This window comes from Rhipicephalus microplus, chromosome X (assembly GCF_043290135.1).
Source record: "Rhipicephalus microplus isolate Deutch F79 chromosome X, USDA_Rmic, whole genome shotgun sequence".
In the NCBI taxonomy this organism is placed as follows: Eukaryota; Metazoa; Arthropoda; class Arachnida; order Ixodida; family Ixodidae; genus Rhipicephalus; species Rhipicephalus microplus.
In genome coordinates, this window is record NC_134710.1 from 135,161,801 (window position 1) to 135,174,008 (window position 12,208).

At 45.5% G+C, this 12,208-nt stretch overlaps 1 protein-coding gene across 5 annotated transcripts in view; it reads right to left on the reverse strand.

Annotated features, from left to right (window-relative positions):
* LOC119176497 (A.superbus venom factor 1) overlaps positions 1-12,208 on the reverse strand; it is a 267,863-nt gene that overhangs the window by 60,890 nt on the left and 194,765 nt on the right. For all 5 annotated transcript variants that reach the window (XM_075877793.1, XM_075877790.1, XM_075877791.1 and 2 more), the window contains 4 exons: positions 9,154-9,366; positions 7,070-7,166; positions 6,710-6,808; positions 5,596-5,784 (listed from right to left, as the gene is read on the reverse strand). In XM_075877793.1, the coding sequence (XP_075733908.1) occupies positions 5,596-5,784; positions 6,710-6,808; positions 7,070-7,166; positions 9,154-9,366 (598 nt within the window). The remainder of the gene's footprint in view (positions 1-5,595; positions 5,785-6,709; positions 6,809-7,069; positions 7,167-9,153; positions 9,367-12,208) is intronic.

Consider the following 12,208-nt stretch of genomic DNA (forward strand, 5'->3'; position numbering starts at 1 on the left):
TCTCCCACACATAGAAAATGTTGATGTATTGCAATGGTGCTTCACATATGCGCAATAATTGCTTTTTAATTGACAATCGCTGAAGTATGAACGCTGAAACTTGAGCAATATTGAAGGGCGCTGCGGATGGGATTGACCGTTTGGCGTATCGCTTGGTGCCGTTTGGGATATCGTTACGGCAGACAAACAGATAAGTGTACAGACAGACAGACATACATACAGAAAGACAGACAGACAGAAAGACCCAAATTTTTGCGTCGAAGTACCCCAAGAAAGACTATAGTCTTTAAAACGTGTGACCCATTCCACTCTGTGAAGGTTTATGAACACGAAGCTGTTTGGCAGAGGTGTCATGGCTGAAGCCAGTTTGGTAAAAGGCCATGTTCTTAACGTGCCCTACAGTGTTTCAACCACTGTGGAGAGTATATCGCGACACACGGGCAACGACATCGCCCTCGAGGGGCGCATTAAAGGGACCCTGAAACGGGTTCTGAAACTTTCTCAACGTTAACATCGTTATCATATCTCTCGCACCATAAACTAAGCGAAACATCTTGTATCAAGGCATCTATGGGCGATTATATATCACCCTCCTTATCAGCATTGTCTCTCTTAAAGTCCTCCAACGCGCAGACGTCACTCTGCACGGAAGCTGACTCGATGAATTGGGCACCGCTACCAACTCCATGGCCCGAGCGGCGCGCCGCGAGACAGCGGAGACGAAGCAGATCGCGGAGTGGTTGACATCGGATCTGCCAGGTGTGGCAACATTACCAACCGTTCTGGGGTTGCTGCATATGCTACCTAAAGGTCGCAGACACAGCAACTTTAAACCCCTTCTGACCCGTTCTTATTCTATTCTCCTGTTCACGGGCAATCGGCCTGGCGCGCCGCAGGCAGCGTGGCGTCATTTCGTGAAGAAGGCGGCCATACTATCAAAACTGGACGACAATCTGGCCCTACGATCGTCCAAACACCACTGGAATGATGAAAATTACAGGCTTCGGTTCGTATTGTGCTAGTTATTGAACTGTCTACAAGTATTCTTCAACAGTCCCAGTTTCCCTGTTTCATTCCCCGCTCAGCAGACAAGCAGCAGCTGTATCTTGTCGCAATGCACATACGGTGTTCTCTCAACTTCAGCGTATTAGGCTTTACATCTTCAGTGATAGAGTGAAGAACAAGTGAGAAGAGTGTGGAAAGAATATCTTTTTGTTATTTGTTTGAACCATAGCTAGCGTATTTGATGCAGTAACGTACCAAAGGTTAGCAGCCAGGTTTCACGTTCTTTAGCTTTCTGTTGAGTTCCGCGATGTCCAAGTTTTGTACTCGCGTCCTTTTGTACAGACAGTTGTCAGTAGAGTGCTCAAGTTAAAGCAACTTGGGGAGAGTGTATCGTGTTTGCCATAGCAATAATAAGGATATGAAATCGGAACAAAATATGACTACGATGTACCCACAGTGTAGAATCGGTCTGTATCCTGGTGTTTGATAAAATTCTTTTCCCGAAACTATGTCTGAATACTCCGAATGGCAGCGCTGAATTTTGAATCAAGGTCACTTGAGAGCCACCGACAACAGCAGCGAAAAGCGTGCCCTGCTTAAAAAGGGCAATCAATGGGTTTATCGAGCACCAACAGTCCTCTGTGCCATTGTAGCATCCATTTTAGCAGGGAGGCACCTTAGGGTCTCGGCGTGTCGGCGTCTAATTTTGTCATACTGTACCATGTAATCACCGTCCATTGTAAACTAGTTTGTGCCACAAAAGCTCGGTAAATCCCAGTACTCGCCACCTATCTACTCAAAATGCAACCTACGACGTTAGTGGAGCTGAGACACACTCCCTTATATGACGTAAAGAACTGAAACCGGGCATGTAGGGAAGACGAAGCAGCAGCTCTTCAGAGCAAGTTACATTTTGACGCAGTTTTTCCGGTGGAGCTGGAACACTGTTACGCCTGGGAGTCCAGACCGAACATCATTGCCTCTGCAAAAGCAACCTGTGGCAAGGCCAGCGAGCGATCCTGCCTCACGCAATGACCTCAACGACGTCATCTAGCCCGGTGGCGCTGGTCTGTCTTACGCAACGCACGGCGAGCTCCCTCAACCAGCGGGCCCAATAGCAGCCTGATGATGTAATCAGTGCCATCCAGTCTGGTGAATTTCACGCGTGGTAACATAACTCGTCCATGGGTGCAACCCAGCGGCCGTTCCTGACTGGAGGAATCTGACATCATGGCCAGCGGTACATCTGATTGGATGTTGGTGACGTAAGGGCTCACCCGGGGCCTATAAAAAAGCCAAGCGGCACGTCGACATGCAGCCGACGTATGCGTCAGGGAGAAGACATCTCAGCTCTTCGAGTCGCTAAGCTGTCGCCCCCAGTGCCGAATATATAACACCTCTATTTCTATGCTGTAAATAAGCATTGTTTTAACTCACCGTGGTCCTGTCCTCTGGTCTATCAGCTCTGCGCAGAAGCAGCCGCGAGCTGAGAAACGCGCTACGGAACAACCTTGGCAGCCCGTGAGCTCGGCGCTCTACGCAACAGTGTCGGCGGCGGTACGAGTCGTAACAACACCCATCGTTACATGCTTAGCCTCTCCCCAGTTTCTACTTGGTTCGATCCTCAAGTTTCTTGACTACGTATTTCTATCTTTCGCGCACCTTCGAGGTCTGTGCCTCGATAATATGGCATAGCATCGAAGCTGTGACTTTAATGCACCATCGCGCCTCCCTACGAAATATTTGTGTCACTCTCTCCTGATCCCTCTGGGATAGCAACATAAAGAAAATATGAGAATGCAGAATGATTATAGCATGATGAAGATGAGGACTGCGCATTATTCACGCAAACGTTCGCGCTTCAAAGTATATGTGCACCTTCGCGGGCTGCTGCAGTGGTGATGCACAGAGCTGAATGAGTGAGACAATGCCGGAGTTCACGCGCTGTGCTATACCGTGATGTCACTTGTCACGGCATATCGAGATGCTCCGTATTCACGGCACTCACAAGCACGCCTTGAATGAATGCGGCTCTTCAAGTCCATCGAGTTAATGGTAGTAATGCCTTAGACACCGTGCTTCATAACCCTGCCCGGCATAGGTAGGCAACAATTTTAGACCTCACTCAGACTCACTCAAGAAACATACCTAAGTGTTAGGGCTCACTTGGACTCACTCACTGGCATTTTCCTCGCCCAAGCTTGCTCAAACTCAGACTCACTGAAATTTTATTCAAGCGAACTCATACTCAACAAAATATTATTAACATGGACTCAGAATCTGTCCGAGTTTGAGTGAGTCGACTCACGATTACGTTGGTTGTTTCGTGAAAAAGTGCCAATGCTTTTACAGCGAAAGCTGTATATGGCTAGGAGAAAAAAAAACATTCAGAATTGGCGCTACGAGTGGTTTCTATTGGCTGTGCTCTCAGTTACATCTTTCTCAGCGTCGTACACAGGCACATCCGCATTGGCTGCGTTGTGAGTGACGTCGTCCATCCCGTCGCAGCTGCGGCGCCGAGATCACGCGCATAAGCTTCTACTGAGAGCTTTCACATGGGTAAACCACGGACAACTCTAGGTGAGCGCCGCCCCGCCGCGGTGGTCTAGTGGCTAAGGTACTCGGCTGCTGACCCGCAGGTCGCGGGTTCGAATCCCAGCTGCGGCGGCTGCATTTCCGATGGAAGCGGAAATGTTTGTGGGCCTATGTGCTCAGATTTGGGTGCACGTTAAAGAACCCCAGGTGGTCTAAATTTCCGGAGCCCTCCACTACGGTGTCTCTCATAATCATATGGTGGTTTTGGGACGTTAAACCCCACATATCAATCTAGGTGAGCGCCGACAGTGGAAACGTGAGAAAGCTCGCATTTTCCGGGCTGATGGTGTAGTACGGCCACAAAAACAGGCCCGTAAGGTTGAGCACCGACAGCAACTGCACACCGATTATCCGACCGCCTTCCAAGCCACGCTAAATGCTAACGGGAGAATGCAAGCGCTGGGGGCGGGCGGATTTTTCAAACCAACTCGCGATGTCAAACACTTTCAATAATGGCACGCCGAACAAGCGGCGTTGCGGGTACATCAGCGCCAACATGATTTCGGGAGCGATCATGTGAGGCACAATGTGCGACATGTGAAACAAACACTGTCCGGAAGCCAAATATCTGTGTAACCTCATTGAGAAGCACAAACATGTAACCAATATTTGTGAGAGGCTTCAGTGCAGTATCGGGTTGAATTCACTGCTAAATACCGGGGCCGCACATTTCAGTTTTCACTGGTTAACCATTTGTGCGGAGTGCTTAGGTGGTGATCTTTTTACCGCCGATATCTCGCGCAATCGGTGCTCTACTTGACGCTTTTGATTTCATATCTGTAAATACGAGCTATCAGGGATTGAAATCCACTAAAGACAGCTCCTGTGATGACACATATTAGTTGTTTATACGAGCCCTTCGTTTGAAAGAAAATCGAGGGGGGATCAACAAACCTCCCCCCTCTCTATAACTCGCACATCTGTTCAATTTATACTGAGTTGGCGTATGGACACTACTGTATTGATGTGCAAGAGACATAATTATTATAAACGTGGGCCGACATAAGGGTAATAGTAATACTGAACTATAGTAGATGAGATGATAGGTCGGTGAAACACTGCGTTGCTCTTTGAGACTCACTAACGAAATATACCTCGCCCGTAGGGCTCATTCTGCCTGATTAAAATTACCTGAACCGGGCTCACTCGTAGTCAGACTCAGTGATAATTTTCTCAATCCGACTCACTCGGAATAAGTCTTTCCAAGAGATTGCTCAACCGCACTATCTCAGGCTCACGGCTTGATCTGAGTGTGGGTGAGTCTGAGTGAGTCGACTCATGCCTCGAGTGAGTTTGCCGGCCTATGGACGGCGGCTTGGTGGCGGACCGAAGAACATTTGTGTGCATGTAGTGTAATTCGTTTCAGTAGAAGCTGTCTCATATAAAGGTCTAAGCATAGTTTAGGAAAAATGACGCCATCAGCTGGCATGTGTGGCCTTCTACGCCTCTGAATTTGAGGCAACACTCTCTCAAAAGGAAAGGAACGTTCTAAGAGACTTTTGGTACACTTCATGAGCGCTTAAATGCACGTAAAATCTTAAAGTGTCAATATAGGTCGATATACTGCAAATTCATTTTGTAAACTGCATTTGGCTATCGGCCATCTTTCTCGTGCAAATAAAAGTGGAGATGTTATATTTTTTTCCTAACGTGGAATGGGACATGTACAACCCTACGCAACAATAGGCGTGGTGTTTATTAAAACATCAAACGAGCCGCTGAAAAGTACATTAAAATAGACATTAAACCAGCGCAAAAGTTAATAAAACGAGCGCGCGCCACTAGTCGTTGGAAAGTGTCATGATGCTGTCTCTCTTTATAAAACATTCAACTGGTTGGCGTTAGCCTAGCCGGGGCTGGTAATGAAGTATATAACTTTATATACCATAGTATATAAAGTGATTGTTTATTCATTGAGTTATTAGCTATACGGAGAATTACGAACAGCAACGACATGACGTTTAAACGCACATATGCAAAATATTATGGTATTACCTTTCTTGAAGAATGCAAGCGCGTTGGAATTTTCGCTGATGCTGATGCGCTTTGTAGTATTAAAGTACCCATAGGCGTACAGTGCTGGCAACAACTTGCTCGTAGCTTGCTCTCCACAGTCAGACGGCAAGATTACAGCCTCTTCTGGATGTTTGACAACAGTTTCCAATATTGCGCCTACTCCATCTCCTGCGCAGGATAGAAGAACCACAGCAAATCGTCGTTTTTCTCAACACCAGTTAGGTGACTCTACGCTGTGAAGTTAATTATTGTTATTGGGAATTAAGTACTAAATATACCATAAACACACTACAGCGCTAGATATCACCCTTTAAATCACTATATTAACTGTCTAGCCACTCCCCTTTCCGCATGATTATTTTTTTTTTTCGCCAGGAAAAAAAAGCCGCACTAAAACAGAAAATATAAAAAAAACTGAATATAACGTATTACAGAGTCCAAGCTTGAATTTAAAAGAGCTTCAAGAGAATGTACCAAATCGGAAGCTGCCCAACCCAACCCATTGATTAGTACAACATTCTGTGGAATGAGATTAATATAGTGACATTTCAGCCTTTATATTCGACATACTTATTATGTCTTCTGACGTTAAGATCACAGATAAAGATGAATAAATGATTCGGGAAGACTTGTAAGTAATTCCAGATATTTGATGCCACATATTTTAATACAGATTTAAAAGACTATAAAGTGACAATTAGCGCCTTCAAGCTACACGTAAGAAACAGCCAATGGTGAGACGCATTGCAAATTTTACTTCATTGTTTTGCGTATATTGTAGAAGAAAAAACCTTAATATAGTTTTGAAGAAATGGAATGGCGAAATTCTGCGTTTATATTGGTATTGCAGTGTTGAATTACAGCGATTATAGAGACAATTGCATTGTTTTCCGTTCTGATGGAAACGAAAATGTTGTAGGCCCGTGTGCTCAGATTCGGGTGCACGTTAAAAAACCGCAGGTGGTCGAAACTTCCGGAGACCTCCACTACGGCGTCTTTCGTAACCATATGGTGCTTTTGGGACGTTAAACCCCACATATCATCATAAATGTCCTCCGTTGTATTTCATTACAAAACGTTGACGCGTACTTACCTACAATATCGATTTGGCAGTGCTCTGTGTTTGGCAAAATATGATCCGGACGTGGCCATGTTATGTCAATCACTTGGGTGCCGTCAGAGTTGTAGATCGCTGAAAGCATACGACACTGAATGAGCGTAATGTCGGCAAAGTCTTGTGTACTAATTCTACAGTGTCCGACTGCTGGACAGCAAGGCAACACCTATACACATGATTTAAACTTCATTTATCTGTTTTACATGATTTAACATTGGCGAAACAAAGTTCAGGAAAAGAGAGAACATTTTGCCCATTAACAACATGTTGTCATGATATGCTATCAGTCAGAAATCATTCTTAAAGAGAATAAATATAATGATTTTATTCAATCACCTGTATAGGAGTCATGAACGTCTTCCTGTCTTCGCTCCTGTGAGTTCTGGGGATCCAAGATAACCGCGAATGACCTTGTCTTCGTAATACCAGGTGGCTGCGCGGATAAACAGTACAAAGCCTATAAGATCAACAAAAATTGATTTATTTTACATTAACTACAATCATTTGGTTGTGCCTTAAGGTAGTTTAATCAGATTGTATGATGAGAAATTTAATAATTTATATGTGTGACAAAGAACGAATTGAGTCTGTATGTGGCATGCGATGCAAATATGTGCTTAAAAAAAAAGAAAAGACGAGTTTTTAAGGTTGAGCACTGAAGCACACATCGCAAGCAGGAGGAACGCGAAACAAGGCAAACACGCACAAAAAGTTTACAAGTGCGGAAATAGTTCTTCAAAGTGATTCGACTGCCAATTTCAAATGTTGCTTGAGTATTGAACGTTCAGTAATGCGATGCCTTGTCGCTATACTATAAAAAAAATGTGTGCCTCTTGTTAATGATGGCAGAAGGCTTTCATTATACCAGTGCACGTTGTAAAGGATATATTTAACAATGGAATGAAAACTAAGTGATTCAGTCTAAGTTTCAGCGAGCGATTTCTCCGACGCTTTTTCTTTGAAACGAGTGGTGGTGGTTGTAATGGTCATGATGTTGCCGCAGGCGGGGTAAGTCTGGCAGACCTGGCCGGCAATCGCTCCATCTTAGCGACTATTTCTATGTAGTTCGGCTCACCATACATCGCCTAATCCTGTCTCTCGTACAAAACAAAAAAAAAACGTATGAGTGTGTTAGTCACTTGCGTTCGCATTAGCCGCATGCCTGCCGGAAACACAATGTCTTCCCATCATCTGTCTGTTTCACAATTATGGGAAATCTCGAAGCGCATGACATCACGACGCGGCCAGCGTTGCAGTCGCGCGCCGGCAACAGCGCGCGCGTGCGCAGACACTCGAGGAGCGTACTGTTGAACCATGCCATCTGCTACGGTGACACACAACTACAGCGCTGGCCGCACCACAAGTCATGCGCTCCGAGATTTCTAAGTGTGAAACAGACGATACATTCATTGCTCTTAATTTAAGTGAATCTTATCTCAATTTTTATTTTATTGAACTTATTGCCAATATTTAGAGCATGAAAACCAGCATAAACCAAAAGACCTCACTGTTAGAATTAGTAGAAGTCCACGAGGTCAAACTTGTTACATCGTGCAACGTGACCGTGTACAAATATCATACAACAATTTTTGTTGGAGTGTATTTCAAATCATTTTTCTTGCAGACAGGAAGCCGCATCAGCGAGGAATCGCAGTGAAAAAAAATCACCACACTAAGTAGCTGCGAAGGTCGGTAAAAACAAGGTGTACAGACCACACTGTAGAGTTTTGATGGACAACATTTTTGGTCGGCCATTTTTTAAGGGAGTTGTGTGCTTGCATATATATGCATTGCTAGATTGGTCCCTGCAGTTCCTTTTGTCAAGTTTATATGATCCTTATGGCTTGGTGTTGATTGAATGATTGATTGATTGATTGATTGATTGATATGTGGGGTTTAATGTCTCAAAAGGCTTGGTGTTGAGGCGCCGAGTGGTTTTAACGTGTGTTAGAGATTTTGTGCGAGTATAATGCCGAAATTTTCGTTTGCTGGCTCTTACTGATGCTGCATGATATGTCATGTGTATAGTTACTGACTTTTCGCGAATGCGCCAAATATAATGGACAAGTATTACGAAGGAGCGAAATGCGCAAACCGGTGAATATGATTGTGCCGAGGAATCCTTTTTCAAAACACAGTCTTTCACTCGTAAAAAAAGGTGCTGTCATAATTAAAAGAAGCGCGCATCTGCTGATTGATTTGTGGGGTTTAACGTCCCAAAACCACCATCTGATTATCAGAGACGCCGTAGTGGAGGGCTCCGGAAACGCGCGCATCTGCTGCTTCCGTCAGAATTTTCCTCCTTAGCATTACGAGCAATCTTTACGAATCAGTGCGACGCTGTTTATTTGATTGAAGCAACAGGTTGAGCACGAAGCCAATGGTTGCGTCTAACCCGAAGTGGGTACACATCCTCTCACCCGGACATTCAGCTCCACCTTGACTGCGTCACTTTCCCCGTTGCTGCTGGACGCTCGGACGTGGATGTGTCTCACTCCAGCGGAAAGAGGCACCACAGGAAATATGGCTGTACGACCGCGCCCAGGCGGAATGCTGAGCTTTTGAACCGCGGAAGGCTTGCCTAGCTTGGCACCAGAGCAGATGTCATTGGTTCCTAGTAGCACCATCCGTGCCTGAAATAGCAGTAAAGAGAAGGCCCAGCTTAAATTTTTCCTCTGAGGAGGTCCCAGAAATAGATAGATAGATAGATAGATAGATAGATAGATAGATAGATAGATAGATAGATAGATAGATAGATAGATAGATAGATAGATAAGATGAAACCATGAAGGATAATGAGACAGTGGAACCCGGTATGCTATACCCTGCACTGGGGTGATGAAAGGAATAGGGAGAAGCTTTATGTAGCCACTGTGGTAGTTAGACTTTGAGGAAAAAATGCACATTCAACAAAACGTTTTATTAATATCTGAGGTTTAACGTGCCAACACCATGATATAAACATAGTACACGCCGCAGTGGAGGGTTCCGGAAATTTCGACCATCTGGTGTTCTTCCCGTGCACTGAGAGAAGTGATTCTTAAGAGAGAAAGGAAGAAAAAAGTGAGCCTCGTAACTGTCTACTTCAGTGAGCGACACCTCAACAGTAGCTCACAAGGGATGGGGGTGAGGAGGGATAAAATGGGTAGGAGTAAAGGTGTAGAAAAGAGGAAGAGACGTGAGGTGGTAAGCCAGAAGGAGCGACAACAAACTGAGGGGATAGGAGAGATAGGAAAGATGTAAACACTGTCACAGGAGTCCGAGCATGGGGCACTACTTGCGAGAGCTCTTGTCGGCGTCAGTAGATGGCGTAGAGCAAGTCCAGTCGGTCAGACTGTCGTCGAAGGTCGTCGGCGTCAGGAGGTGACGTAGGGCGAGCCCAGTCGGCCAGAGCTACGCTGACGCCGGAGATCGCAAGCGCGTGCGCACAACCGGCCGGCACGGAATCCAGGAAGCGAGTCCAAACTAACATCACAGAGTGTACAGGCCTCCAGCCTTTAGCCACCATGAAAATGCGACTGCCATGGCTTGGGTCGCGCCCGTGAGCTTCGGGTCAGCAGGCGACCACTGTAACCGCTACACCACTGCGGCGGACAAACACAATGACTTCGCGAGTAAGGCGTGCTATATGCAAGATCTTTTGAACGCTTTGGCGTCAAAAAGCTCGTTTCGCAGAAATTACGAAGTTGGTGCCGCTGTTGAAGCCGGTGTCACTGGTTGTAAGTAAAAAAATTATGCTGTCTTTGACTGAAATATTGAGAAAGAGGCAGCTAAACCAAATAATCAGACTATTCGGTTCGAGTGCGAATCAGACCCAGGCATGCGTGGCGAGGAGGTGTTCATTCACAAAACCACGGGTGTCGGGACTGCTTGGAAATGCTTTGGCAAAAAAACGCTCTACGAGTGTCGTGTACAGCGTGGAGTCTCTTTAACGACTGTGAGACTGTGTGGCAAAAGCGCAGAATCGCACCAGGCGTCAAAGGCCGGGATTTGTAGAGAAGGGGTGTTTTAAAGGCCTGCCTATTCAAAACCCTCCAACGTATTTGATCATGGTCATCATGATCATAAGAATGAACAAAGGCCGAGAGACAGAGACTAAACAATACTTTTTTTGGCATTTGGGGTCATGAACAAAACGAGAAGCAGCGTCGGTTCACGTGCTGCCACACTGACGCGCAGTGGGCCCTTTGCGTGACTTGCAAAAGCAGGAATTATGTTGTACTGGGCACATAACAACTGTACTTGCAGTGGGCATACTAGAGTAGTTTGAAATGACCAGTGTTGATAGCGTTTATGGGAGGTGATCTTGATGAGTAACTCAGGGGACGAATTACACCTCATGATTGCTCAACTGGGCACGGAAAGCAGAGGAGTAGGTCTAAAAATTATTACGCACAAAACAATTGTGCAACAGTGTAGGCAGAAAACAGCACTTTGAAATAGGTGGAGAGACGCTGGAAGTTGCAAAGGAATATGTCTACTTGAGACAGGAAGTAACCACGGAGCCGAACTATGAGAGGGAAAGGACTAGGAGATCAAGAACAGGGTGGATCACATTCGGCAAGCATTCTCGAATCTTGAATGGTGACCTGCCAGTAACCCTCAAGAAGAAGGTATATAACAGCTGTATCTTGCCAGTATTTATCTATGGAGCAGAAACCTGGAGGCTTACAAAGAGGGTTCAGCTCGAATTGAGGGTGACGCAGCGACCAATGGAGAGTAAAATAATAGGTGTAACCTTTAGCGACAAGAAGAAATCAGGGTGGGTCAGGGAACAACCCGGGGTTAAGGATATCTTAGTTGAAATCAAGGAAAAGAAATTAACATGGACCGGGCACGTAGCACGTAGGCAGGATAACTGCCAGCTATCAAGAATAACAGACTGAATTCCCAGAGAAGGCAAACGCACGAAGGTGAGACAGAAAGTTAGGTGGGCCGATGATAATAAAGAAGTTTGCTGGTATAACGTGGCATCAGAAAGCACAAGACCGGGTTGATTGGCGGATCATGAGGGAGGCCTTTGCCCTGCAGTGGGTGCAGTAAGGCTGATGATGATGGTGATATGTTACAAGTATATTCTTTGCGGCATGGTTGAGGCACGCAACGCGAACCGAAGTTATAGGCTAGCAATGGAGAAGGCGATGCGCTTGGGGCTTGATTGAGCTATCCCGTTCTACACGTGTTCGCAGAGCTGATGTGTCTTTCAAGATAGCTTTTTTTCTCTATAGTATTATAGACAACATAAAATAAAAATGAATATTCTTTCGTCGAATTCGTCATTTTGCCTTCCACGACTGGTGGAATTCGTCCAGCTATGTCCAGCCATGTTCAGCCATGTCCAGCCATGTCCACTGCACCTGTCTGTCACGAACTGTAACAAAAATGCTGCATTTCCACAGTACGTGTACCGAATACTAATGCGAAAATAGGTGGAACGAAAGAGAATAAAATATTTGCGAGTCTGCCCTGTATATT